Here is a 14,319-nt window from a genome sequence, read left to right on the forward strand (position 1 = left end):
ATATGGTGGTCACCATATGTCTCATGTGATAGTGTACTAAGACACTGAGTGTAACTAAGAAACTGAATTTTTAATGTAGTAAACTTAAATGGTGACATGTGGTTGGTGGCAACCACCTCCAGGCAGTTAGATGGTGGATGGTCCTTAAATTAAGTCAAACTATTTGAAGAAGTTTGAAAATTTTATAAAGTCCAATTTATTATTTTGCCTATTGTAGTTGTTTTCAAGTTTAAGAAGACTTTTCCTACCTTAACCTCTGTCACCTGCATTTTCTCCTAATTGCATTTGAATTTTCTTTCACCTTTAGCTCATTAAAGTCTGGAGTGCTTTTATTTAGCTTATTCTTTTGGAATATGATATAGATTGAAAACCTAAGCTTTTTTTCTTAATAGTTGTCTCAGCATCATTTATTTCATAATGCTTCTTTCCCCCCACTGATTTTTTGATGGTGATTTTATAATATACTAAATTTTTATTTGCCCTGGAGTATGTTCCAGAGCTTTTATTCAGTTGTATTGATCTGCCTATTCTTACATCAGCACCACTTTGTTTTGATTATCCTAGCTCTAAAATATTCTTTGATGTATGATGGTTCTAACTTCCTCACTATCCTTTGCTTTAGGTTATTCTTTGCTTGAATACAGTTCATATAATGTCTACCCTCTTTTTGTGATGTCAATTCATATGTGTATGTTATATATGGCAACATATTTTCCAGACCCCAAATCAAGACAAATGAGAATGTGATTACCAGGATGTTAAATTAAATCTCTGCCCCCAAACAGAGGGTTGTACATATGGTAGGTACTTGTTGACTAAAGTGATAAACGCGGTTGAGACATTTGATAGGCTTATGGCTATCATAATTCATTCTTATATATACAATGCACAAGAATGCTTTCATTTTTTTTTTTTGCATGCTAAGAAAAATACCCAAAGGTTATTTGCTCTCTTAGGTAGTTCCTCGACTAGCTGTGTCACCCATATATTCAATGCTTAGTCTAATTAGTGACTAAGAGCCACAAAGCATTGAAGCAGAGTATAACTAATGTCAAAGCTGTGGGAAGTACAAGTAATCCTAATGAGTATTTGAAATTGATTAGCATGCCAAAAAAAATCTGGCCATGCTTTAAGTATCAGATATAATATGGAATAATCAGGTAGCAGCTAGTTGAAGCAACTGCTTAAACATGATATTTTTTGATCAAAAGGATTTCTTAAGAATTACATTATAGGCTCTTCCTGGTGGCACAGTGGGTTAAAGCACAGCACTGAGAAGCTAAAGCCACTTCCGCATGAGTTCGATTTCCGCCTGCCCCGGAGGAGACCACATGGCGTGGCAGACCTCTCCTGACCCGCCCACTGCTCCCCTCAGCAGTGTCCTTCATTGATCTGCCTGTTCTGCTCCCCACTCTGTCTCTGGTGAAGCCTCTCGCTGCCCCTGCACCTCTGGCCTGTACCCCAGTTCTGTATGCATAAATAAATAAATCTTAAAAGAAAATAATTACATTATAAAAATTAGGACCATTTCCCCCCAGACGGTTCAATGGGCACATTCTGTCTTAATTAAAATACACACACACTCACATACACACATAGCACTAACAAATATGAAAATATTAATCAACAGTCATATTAATCTATTTGAATTCAATCATTTGGCATAGTTGGAGTGCTGAGACCACCAAATCAAAGGTACCCAATGTATTCTTAGGAAAAACATTTTAACAGTATAAAAATAGAACTGCTGTCCTAAATCTTAGTCATGTGGCTTTCAGACATTACTGAATTCATTTTCCATCTCAAGGTAGAACTGAGTTATATTTATCATCAATGTCATCTTAATCCTACTAAAGGAAAAAATGGGTAATGGGAACTCTGATGGAACCTTCCCCCTACTCCTCAAAGAGATAATCTAAAACATACACTGAGTTCATATCAGGGTTTTTGATTGAGATTTACACAGGCACAGTTTTAAAGGACTCCTCAGAGTTCAACACATATTCCACAAAGTCTGCTATGCCTTTTGGATCTACATATACTACAGGTATTGAGAATTGACAATCCATTAATATTTAATTGATCCATTCATTAAACATTTTTGACTGCCTTGAGGTGACCTTCAGGCCATAAAAAATGCTAGATAATTAGTCAATTATTTCTTGACAAGCTGTATTTTATTAAGGCAGGAAACTTATTTTGACTCAACCTTAATTGAGTTCGAAATCACTGCATAGGTTGTAAATGTCTTTCCTGAACATAACCTTTGAATCAATACATCAACTGAGAAATCTGTATTACTTGCTCAAATCTTTTTGGAATGAGTCAGTGCACCTAGGCTTACACCTTGGCTCTCCGAATGGCAGTGCTATCTGACCTTGAATAACTTAACTTCTCTGTGCCTTGGTTCCTTAGTTTGTAAAGTGGCATTAATAGGAGTTCTTATCTCATAGAGATTAAATGAAATAATTCACATAAAGAACAACGCTTTGTAAAAAGTGAAGCCTAAATACAAGTGAGCTATGGATTCTGGGTCATGTTCAACATGTAACAAAGAAACCATGTAGACAGAATATAATGATATGCTTGATTGTATGGTGCATATGATAGACACTGGGAGACTGGGTGGTAGGTGTTAAGGTTTTCATGGGAGATGTGGTTTGAGCTAGGATTTAATGGATGGACAGAGATTAACGAACATGGAGATGAGGGGATAACATGAAAAGAAAGTAAAGGAAGGTGAAGATAAGTCTCGGAGGGCCATACAATTCAAACATATAGCTGAACAATCTATCATCTAATAGAAAATCACATTCTGGCTACCCAAGCAAAATTTTTAATTAGGTGCTAAACATTTTATTCCGAAAATGATCTGTTATTCTATGTGGTATGTATGTGTCTGTGTGGTGGTGGGTATTTCACATGGATTATGTCATTTAATACATGTTAACAGCTCTACTAGGTAGCATTACCAGTCCCCTTTTTGAGATAAAGAAATTGAAACACAGAGACACCAAGAAACTTGTCCCAAATTAAACAAAGCAGAGCTAACATCTGAACCTAAAAAATTTTAACTTCAAAGTCCTATGCTGTTAGTCAAGAAGTTGCTTCTTAAAATTTATAAGGTTATCTATCTTTTAAAGATAAACTGCTAGCCTGAAAGAGTAAAGGGGGGTATTTCTTGAGCCCAATTTGCTTCTTAAATTGTGATTCATACCTTATTGATAAGCTCCCAGGTTGGATTCAAATGACAAGGTATATAACTGTCTAAGTAGCCATAGTAGACTAAGGACTCAAATTTAATAATCTATTTCATTTTAAGCTAATATATAACAATTAGAAAGTCTTTGTTGTTAATTTCATATTTCTAGAGTAGAAGGAAAGAGGAAAGTGAGTTTTTTTCCCCAAGCTCATTCACAGTCAATTTGTCTATTGTGAGGCCTGATCATATAATATATCGCATGCTTTTATTTGCTTGAATAAAACAGAAGTGGCTATCCTGAGGCCTGGTAGCCACATATGGCTTTTTAAGACATCATGTGTAGCTCTTGAATTACATATAAAAAAACTATTGTAAATTGTCTTGATATATGTCCTTTGAAAGAGGTAAAGTATTACTACAAGGTAGTGACACAAGAGGGAGCTCTAAATAACTAAGAACAGAGAAAACAATTTCACAATGTGGACAGTGCAAGCTACATTTTTAGCACTGGACGAATTGGATAGTGGTATATTCGTTTAATTTGACATTATAAATGACAAAGATATGGGAGGCAGCATGGTCATGGTAGTTAAGAAAATAGACTCTGGAATCTGCTAGGCCTGAAGGAGAAACTTGATTCTGCTACTTTCTAGCGGTGTGACCTTGGAAAAATCACTCACCACTCCCACCCCAAGCATCAGTTTCCCCGTCTATAAATAGGGAAAATAATAATGCCTATACCTCACTGGGTTGCCGTGAGAATTAAATGAGATATGATATATACAAGGAGTTTGGTGGACTGTCTGATTTTAGTGAATATTTAATAAATTGAAATTAAAAAAAAATATGTACATATATAACTCAGTATTGGTTATACCGGCCAGATTTCACTCCTGGCCAGATTGCTCACTGCTGCACTAGAGGCTGGGTTATTCCTTTTTTTTTTTATATGAATGTTTTATATATGACTCACCTCCATCATTGTCCAAGTTATCTCCACAAAGCATTTCCATGACAACATTACAGCCGGTTCCACTCCAACCCACCTGACACACACAGTGCCAACCATTTTGATCCAGGGTACATCGCCCATTTCCAAAGCAGAGCCCTGGGCAGCCATCTGAAAATACAGCAGAGATAACAATCATGGAGACTTCAGAATGGGATAGGTCAACACCGATGTGTCTGCTATGGGGAAGCATGTAATCATCTTAGCTCCATTCAGATGAAGTGCTGAATAAATGGAATTGGAGCTTGCTTCCTTACAAAACCCTCCCAGGGAACTTGTTATCCCTTACTCTACAGTGCTTTTGCTCGGAGAGTCAATAAAGCATTATTAATGCTCACCCCAATTCCCAACCTCTGGCTCACTTAGGATGAAAACTCTGATGAGGACAAGAAATGTTTTGTTCCTTTTTGAAAACTGTATCGGCTCATCTCAATCAAAGTGGATGAATGATGTTACATCTACTTACAGCCAATAAATTGGGAAATGACAGTGGGTTCTATGAAGAGAAGCTTCCTCTATTTCTGGCCTGTGCTGATATTTTTCCTTATGATATATTCCTTCAGGACTTAGTGTGTTGTTTAGACTCCAGGCCATACCATTAAATACTTGCCCATACTGTGCCTTAGAAATGTACTGTAGTTACTATACATCTACTTAGATTTTCTCTTTAAGTTTATTGATTTGAGAACTAAGGACTGAATATATGACTTATCTGATCTCTCTCTCAGAAACTAGCACAACATATGCCCGTAGTAAGTGTTCAACAAATGTTTATGTAATTAATGCATGCCAAATTTAAACTTTCAGAATTCTAAAAAATAATGGGAGAGTCAAGGAAATTGTTACACTTAAGCTGACAACACTGACAATGGCTTCTATTTAGGCTTTTAATTTCTCAGGGATGCCCTATTCTTTCTACCATTAGTTCAGAATTAGGCTATTCCAAAGGGCACCTGTGGATGTGAGCAGATGAACAGAGACAGCAATAGTGACATATAGCTTCTGGAAATTTTCCCAGTAGCAATACATGACCAAATCTGGATTTTACTGGAGATTGTCCAATCAATACTTTTTTTTTTTTTGTCTTTGAAAGAAATTTCACAAGTATAAAGAGCAAACGAATGGTTGTTTTGAAATCTGTACAAGTAACCCAGGGCTCTGTCCAAATGGTTTTCCAGAGAAGAAAAAACTTTAAGATGACAGATGGCTGTAAGAAAATGAACAGATTAACTATATATGTATATATGTGTGTATATAAAATATACATTTTATACACATGTAAATTATATGTATATAATTTCTCAAGAAGTGATATAGGTTGAATACAAATAGGTTTAAGAAAGGAATTTAACTAGCTCCATTCTCAACGATAGAGAATAGATAAAGAGAAATTATGATAGGTAATGAAAGACATCAGGAAATTCAACAGAAAATCCCTTTCTGTCTCTATTAAAGATAGATCTCTGGGGGGAGTGAGGGGTAGGACACTTACAGGAAAATAATTCTGCCCTTGTAAGTGCAGGGTATAAGACTTAGAGCTATGTTGTTATGTTGAGCTATGTTGTTATGTTAAAGAAAAAGTTCATCTGTCTGCTTAAACCAAGCCCTTTCATAATTACATGTCTGTTTACACACATACACACACACACAACATAAAGACAAGGAAAAAAGTTTTTAAACCTGCTTATTTCATTTTACACTGTGACAAAAAATGACGATGTTGGGAAAACAAATTACTTTGTAGTGTATGGCACCGTGAACCTGACAATATCCCACTTAACACTGCCAAAAGGAGAGAAAAATGCCCACTGACCCTTCCTCTCCACATGCATATTTTCTGTTTAAAGCATTTTTTTGCTATAAAGTAAAAAGATCTTACCTCGGACAGCATCTAAGTAGTGAGCTGAAAGGGAGGGGGGAGGAAAAAGAGTGATTAAATGAATTTCTGGGAGACCAAAGCCCTACAACATGTACTAATGGTTTACCATCTGTTGCTGGGAGGAGAATGGCAAACTGTGAACAACTGAAATGCCTGCAGCTCGAAAGTTGGTACACTGGCCTGTGTAGTTTGTGAATAATATTTTCTGTGTGAAAGATATTAATGGTTTTCCTGCAAGAAACTCTATTAGGCTTCCAAAAAACGTGTCATATTTCATTAAAGGTATAAGAACTGCATTTTTATGTTTCAGTAATAACTTTCATGAAAGAGAACTTGTTTGAACTTCTTATTAGTAATATCTTTAGAAGGGAGTTCTGGAGTAACCACCTTTGGTAATCATCACAATATTTAAATCCTCTTATGTGAAGGCAATAAACTTACTGTAGTGCAAGAATGTAATTACTTAAGCTGCATCTGAATCTCACCCCTCACAAACTTTTTAATGAATCTTAAATATTTCCACAGTCACAGAACAAGACTTACTGTACCTTTAGTAAAGCAGCAATACAGTTTATTAAGATTATATGTTATATATATTATACATTTCTTTGGCAGGTTCCAACCATTATAACAAAATACTTTCACCTAAAAATGAAAGCTGTTGTATAGTCTGGTGGGGAAAACCCCCCACAAACAATGAATTGGGAATCCAGAGGTCCATGCTTGCTTTTGTTTCGCATGAATTTTCTGTGTGCTCATGAAATGCATGGGCAAACCCTGGGACCCACTTTCTTTGGGTGAACAATGGGCTTGTACCTGGTCCTCTCTCTATGCAACACACTGTCGTGGCAGGTACAAGCATGTGTCAAGGACATACATTTATTTTTATTTATTACTTATTACTTCTATTTTTTTTAAGAAAAATAAAGTATGTGTCAAAAAACATACATTATTATTTCTTATTTCTATTTCTCAGAATTTCTAAAGAATTTCAGAAAAATTCTTTATAAATCAAACCTGCATCATGGCCCGTGTCTTTTTTTAGCATGAAGACCACAGGCAGATTCATTATTACATGGGATTTCTCATACCCACAGACTGTTTCACAGGTAGCATCTTAAAAAATTAGTGACAAGCAAAGAGATAGGATAGATACTTTGGTATAAACTCTTGATATCACACAATAAGCAATTCAAGACAGATGTACTATTGATGGTAGGTCGTAAGTGTCCTCCTCATATACATTAAAGAAAGCCCCAAATGATTTTGAATGGGCCTTGTTAAAGTAGCTCCATTCAATGACATCTCCTCTAAGGGCTTTCAGCTGAAACAACCTATACTTTTCAAAAGGAAAAATAGGCAATGAATGTTACCTTCTCTTATTAACTAGTGGTACTTCATTACAATGTATCATTGTTCTTTGAGTAACTCAAAGCATTTGAAAGCTGAAAATATATGGAATTCTGAAGTAATGAGGAAAGAAAACCCACAAGAAGAAAGATAGTAGCAACAAAAGAGGAAATCTCTTAATTAATGAAACTTTCTAATTTATGACTAACTCACTTCCTTCTCTCCTCCAACATCAAATTCTCTAGGAAAAGCCTGGTGATTAATTCGCTGACCTGAATTTACTTCTTTAATCTAACTTGCATTGTTGGAGAATGAGGCAACTTACCAATTGTGCAGTGATCACCCTCCCATCCGGGGCTGCATTCACATTTTCCGTCTTTGCATTGGCCATGCTCAGCGCAGTGAGAGTGACAGGAACGCTCTTCACATGTTGGCCCAACCCAGCCTTCTTCACACTGGCAAATTCCTCTTGAGCAGACACCATGGCTACCACACTCCATGGTGCAAAGCTCTGTGGGTATTTCAGAAAAGTATGCATAGTTACACAATTTGTTAAAACCAGAGTCTACGCTTTCTAAAAGATGTTAGAATTTTATATGTGGATCTCAATTTATAAACAAAATATCACACATATCTACAATTTTCGTGAATGCACAAGGTATTCTGTAAGAAAGATAGTTCTCTTCATATGTAAAATAAACTCTAAGTCAAATTGATTTTGAGAAATCCATAAAATGATAACGGCATTCAAGGCTTAGAAATGAAGTCAGTGCCAAGCAAGTATTAAGCGGGTTTCACTAAAAATTCATTAAAATCAGACAATGTGGTTCAAGAAATCACTGGGGGACAAACAGTAAAATAGCATTCAAGAAGACAGGCTCTACAATTAGAGAGATGACATGTAAAAGGTAAAGCTTCCGGGGAAGATAATCAACTGGATTTTCTAATCATGTGAATAATATTTACATTTTTAAGCATTAAAGTGACTCCTGGCTGATTAAAATACATGTCCTATTTATCTTTAAATGCCTTTCAATATTTAGCCAGTATAATCAAGGTGTATATTGGCTCTGCTAAGGTTTTCTCTTCTATCTTCCTGCCTTTGTTGAGAAATTTTAAATATTAATAAAGCCATGGAAGTAGAGAAACCAATATAAAAATTGGAAGTCTCTTTCTTGATCAAAGTCCCTTGCTGAAGGAAGAGAATGGGGCTAAGAGCCTATAGAAAGAATGTAATAGATTTTGGGTACAACTGACCATGTACCTTTGAAGTTAACAGAAGGTACTCTTGAAGCCAAGTTGTCTTTCCTAAGAGAAACATAGTCTAAAGACAAGTCTGAAGTGGCTTTATATATTCACCCACATGCATTCTTTGAGGGACAAGGGATGATGGAAAGAGCAGTGGGCTTGAAATAATGATCCCTTTTCATACAGGCTGTGTATTATAAGTAAATTACTAACATACTTGTATAAACTCTGCTGCATAAATACATAAAGGGAATGATCACATTTATACCTGTAGGGCCAGTGGACAGACTTGAATTCTATTTTGGAGGTTGAACTAACAAGACTTTTACAATATTGGGTATGGGGAATGAGAGAAAGGGAAAATTAAAGTTTTGGCTGTCTTTCATGAAAGGGTGGAAGGTCAAACAGGTTAACTTTGAGATAATGTATAGATAGCTAAGTGAAAATGTCCTTTTAAGAAGCTGGATATGTAAACATGACAGGCGGCTGGAGATATAAAAGAAGCAGTTGTAGTACTTTGAAGGCTGGAACTGAATGCTATCCCTAGAGAGAACAGAAGAGCCCCAGGAATAAACCCCCAAGTATTCAATGACTTGCAGATCAGGAACCAAAGAAAGTTAGTTCAATCAAAGGAGACTGGGAAGGGAAAGGCAGTGAATCATAGGAGAAAAAGCAGGAGACTGTGATGCACTAAAGCTAAAATGAAGATGCTTTCTGAAGAACAGAGTAGTTACCTGTAAAACATTACTTACAAGTCAAGTTAGACGTGAATAGAGATGTACACTTTGGGCTTATCAACATGGAAGCTGTTGGTGACTTTAGCATGTGGTTTATTCATAAAGTGGTAGCGGTAAAACGAGAGTGGGATGGGTGGGATAGTAAATGGAAAAGCTGTGTGTCTTTTAACCAGGTTGTAGGAAGAGCCAAGGACTTAGAAAATACAAAATATGGATTTGGCCTAATAAATGGTAGCTTAAGTAGAAAACTGCTGAAGCAGCACTTACGCTCTCTACCTTGGTTCTGGATCTCTGATTGATAATTTGGATTTATAATTTTAGCTCTTTTAGTGAATCTGACATTATAATTAAGCTTCCTCAATGGCTGTTCCTGAGGTTGAACTGAAAGGATCCTTATAAGATGGGAGCAAAATTCTTCAAAGCCATTCAAGTCAGAGTTGACTAGAAGAATTAGAGGTAAACATTTTACGTATATTGCTTTATAAATTTTAGGCATAGAAAAGTATATCATTGTGGTTTTTGCCTGGAAAAGTAATAGATGAATAGTAACAGTAGAAACAAAAGAGCAGACTAGATTACCCATAAGCCATCTCCATATAAATCCTGAGGAATGCCAAACAGAATTAATAATTTAAAAACTGTATGTCTTAGCTCACAAGAAGGAGAAGTTCTTAAATGTCAGAAGCAAAGCAGATACTAACAGCCAAAGAAGTAAAAGTATGTCAATGTAGTAATGACTAGGGCTTGGATGTTTACACGCACAAAGGGAAAAGAGATGAGACCTTTGGTACATTAAAGATGGAGAGTTGGCCTGAAACTCCTGCAGAAAACAAGGACCTTTGAATGTCTGCTATCTTAGTGAAATAAGGACTAAAACTCTATTCATGGGCCTGAGAGATGGTAAGGAAGCATTGACTACATTATAATCGTAATGACAAAAATAACAACAATAATAAATTTGAGGCTCAATAAACAATATAAAATACTATTTAATGATATGTATGGGGGAATACCACAAAAATATTTCTAAAGCCTTATTCAGAAGCTAGGTAAAATATTTGCAAGTATGCTTGTAAATATTTGAAGGTATAATTATTTTTCTAATAATTATAACCAAAGTAATTTTAACTGTTCTCTTGTATTGATAGCTAAAATATTTAGACACAATATATTTTAAAATATGTGGGCATTACTAGAGTTCATAAAGGAGTGAAAAATTACACTCAAGTTCCAGGAGAAAATGAAAAGCCAGAGGAGTGAGTCCAACATTTATGAATTCTTTTCCTATAGAATGTACTTCAAGAAATTAAGTGTAATGACAGAAAGAACAGAAAAAGAATATATAAATTTCTAATCAGAAATGGAGGCTGGGAATATGAACATAAGTCAGTCAATCATTGAAAAGGCAGAAAGGGGGAAAAGTCATAGATAAAAATATTGTATATAGAAGACACAAAACAAGATGATAGGACACAAATCCAAAGGTGTCAGTAAAACTAGTAAATAAAAAAAATTGTATTTGCAATTAAAAGAGTCTGGAATGAGGCTAAAGAAATTTTATTTCTGTTCTTCCTGTAAATAAGCGATGTGCTGAAATATACTACTACAGGTGAGTTAGCAATAAAAGGAAAAGGCATTCTAGGAAAGTACCAAACAAGAGAAGTATGGTGTAGCTATAACATTATAAAGATGAAATATATTTCAAAGTGTAAAACATTACTTGGATAAAGAGAATCATGATTTAATAATAAAATGATTAATTTTACCAGGAAATTATAACAATCTAGGCCCTATTAAAAAACATAGCTTCAAAATAACACACAGCCAAAACTGACAGACTTATTAGAGTAAGACAAATTTGCTATTTCATACTCAGTAATGAGAAGGTGATAATGGGGCCCTCCCTGGTGACACAGCAGGATAAAGCACAGCATTAAGAAGCTAAAGACACTTCAGCATGAGTTTCATCCCAGCCTGCCCCAGAAGTGACCCACATGGGACAGCAGACCTCTCCTGACAGGCCCGCTGCTCCCCTCAGCAATGTGCTTCGTTGATCTGCCTGTTCTGCTCCCCACTCTGTCCCTGGTGAATCCTCTCACCACCCCTGCACCTCTGGCCTGTACCCCAGTTCTGTATGCACAAATAAATACATCTTTTAAAAAAATTAGTGATAATATAAAATATTTAAGTAGTGCAAATCAGAAATTTAACATAACAGGCATATACAGAACCCAAAGCAGACACACAATACCCACAGAAGACTGACAGTCAGAAAGCAAGGTTCAGCAAATGACAGTCTCTACATCATACAGATTATGTTGTTTCAGCTGAATTAGAAATAAACAAAAATCAAAAGAAAAAAGTGTTCTTTAAAAGCATATTTTAAAATAACTAATAGATTACCTAAAACATATATTGGAAATTAGGAGCAGAATAACAATGAAAATAGTATTTATAAAAAATTTTTGGCTTGTGGGATGCAGCTTAGACAATAGCTAGAGGAAATTTATGGCCTTAGCTAAAGCCGTGTGTGTGTGTGTGTGTGGGTGTGTGTGGGTGTGTGTAAAGAAAAGACCATTTGGGGTCCTCTCTGGTGGCGCAGCGGTTTAAAGCAAAGCACTAAGAAGCTAAAGCCACTGCAGCATGAGTTCGATTCCCGCCTGCCCCGGAGGTGACCCACATGGTGCGGCAGACCTCTCCTGACCCGCCTGCTACTCCCCTCACCAGTGTACTTCGTCAGTCTGCCTGTTCTGCTCCCCGCTCTGTCTCTGGTGAATCCTCTCACCCTCTGCATCTCTGGCCTGTACCCCAGTTCTGTACGAATAAATAAAATCTTTAAAAAAAAAAAGAAAAGACCATTTGAAAATTGATGAACAAAGTGTCCAACTCAAGCACGGAATTAGAAAGAGAATGACATGTAAGTAGAAATTAGGCAACAATAAAGAGTAGAAGTGAATTTAATCAGAAATAAAGGCAAGTAGATACTAACAAAATCAAAATTGTATCTGGACATGACTAATAAAAATAGAGAAACCTCTGGCAAGGCAGATCAAGAGAAAAATACAGGAAAAAACACAAATGGACATTAAAGATTAAAATTTGAAAAGAAGTGAGAGGCTACTATGAACAAGTAAGTTTGGAGTCTTAGATAATGTGGACACTTTTCAAGAAAAAAAAAAGGAATTGATAAGATTTAGAAACTTGAATACACATTAGAGATGTTCAAAATGGTCCAGATAGTTTTGCAGGTGTATGTTGTTAAACTCCAATGGACAGATAATCTCTATTTTAAATTATACTGAAGAAAAAGAAGGGAGAGATGGCTCCCTGAGTTTTTCTGAGAAAACTATAACCTAGTATCAAAAGATGGTAAGAAAAAGAGAAAGGGTTATTTACAGGCCAATCTCACTTATGAGTATGACTATAATGTCTCTGTAAAATCTCTTAACGAAAGATCTGGAAATCAAATAAGCAATAAACACACACGCATACAGAAATGACAACTAAGTAATCATGAATGCTAGCATATTTAAACTTTAAAAAATTAATAATGTACTTCATCATTGAATCAATTCATTTCACTTTAATCTTATTTAATAATGTATAAAAGAATAGTTACCATCTCATTATGCATAAAGGTATAAAATTTAGTTACTATTTATTTTAGACTCTCAGAAAAATAGGACTAGAAGAGAGCTTAATGAATATGATAAAGATGATTTACCAAAATACTAAAATAAGCATCAGATTTAGTAATAAAGTAAAAGATGTTCTCCTTGAAGTCAGAAAGACTACAACAAACTACTTCTTCAAATTCAATGTTGTACTGGAGATCTCAGCACAATAAGGAAACCATACTGGAGATCCAAAAATATAAAACATAATGCCTGAAAAGGAAGAGACAAAATTGACTATATAGGTAAACTAGAAAAAGGATAGTAAGGTTTTTGGATGATATAAACAGCATGACAGTGTATCAGAGAAAATCAAATTAGAATTTTAGACAGTCAAATTAGAATGTATATTTAAAAAAAAAAATGTATCATTCACACTTAGAACAAGTGCAGCAAAAAATATTCAGCGGCCCCCCCTGGTGGCGCAGCGGGTTAAAGCACTGCACTAAGAAGTTTAAGCCACTTCCGCATGAGTTCGATCCCCGCCTGCCCCGGAGGTGACCACATGGCGTGGCAGACCTCTCCTGACCCGCCCGCTGCTCCCCTCAGCAGTGTACTTCGTCGATCTGCCTGTTCTGCTCCCCACTCTGTCCTTGGTGAATCCTCTCACCCTCCGCATCTCTGGCCTGTACCCGAGTTCTGTATGAATAAATAAAAAAATCTTTAAAAAAGAATATTCAGCATTCTTTTATGTAAGATTTTAAAACTTTTTGAATGAAGAAAACATACAAAGACCAAGTCAATTGAGACATAAACTGTGTTCATGGTTCACACGCCTCAGTATCATTGGGATGTCAATTTTCCTCTACTAGCTCTGTAAATTTGAGGTAATGCCAGTCAATATTTCAACAACATTTTTTATACAGCTTGAAACCTGATCCTAAATCCATATGGAGCAGAAAGGATCGAGAATACCCAAGAACATTTTAAAGAGACATATTTATTGATGTGTGTGTCTCCTAATCTAAATATGCATCAGTAGAAAATGGATAAATTATGCTGTTTTCAAACAGAGCAAAATATATAGAAGTTAACTTGAATCAAGTAGAGGTACATACTTCAATACGGATAAATATTAAAAACATAATAATGAAGGAAGAAAGCAAGTTATTCATGTGAAATTTAAACTCAGGCAAACAACGTGTGTATACTGGTATACACATATTTGTAAAACCATAAAAGTTTGTACAGTAACGAGTAAATTTAGGAGGGTGACTTAT

General features: G+C 35.7%; 1 protein-coding gene across 1 annotated transcript in view; it reads right to left on the reverse strand.

Annotated features, from left to right (window-relative positions):
• The window catches only part of TENM1 (teneurin transmembrane protein 1), a 590,326-nt gene that overhangs the window by 163,729 nt on the left and 412,278 nt on the right, over positions 1-14,319 (reverse strand). Inside the window, exons 13-15 of the mRNA XM_004685779.2 lie at positions 7,766-7,951; positions 6,091-6,114; positions 4,176-4,322 (exon numbers count right to left, since the gene is read on the reverse strand). Of these exons, the coding sequence (XP_004685836.1) occupies positions 4,176-4,322; positions 6,091-6,114; positions 7,766-7,951 (357 nt within the window). The remainder of the gene's footprint in view (positions 1-4,175; positions 4,323-6,090; positions 6,115-7,765; positions 7,952-14,319) is intronic.

Source organism: Condylura cristata, unplaced genomic scaffold, assembly GCF_000260355.1.
Source record: "Condylura cristata isolate star-nosed mole 26May11 unplaced genomic scaffold, ConCri1.0 scaffold00019, whole genome shotgun sequence".
Taxonomy (NCBI): Eukaryota; Metazoa; Chordata; class Mammalia; order Eulipotyphla; family Talpidae; genus Condylura; species Condylura cristata.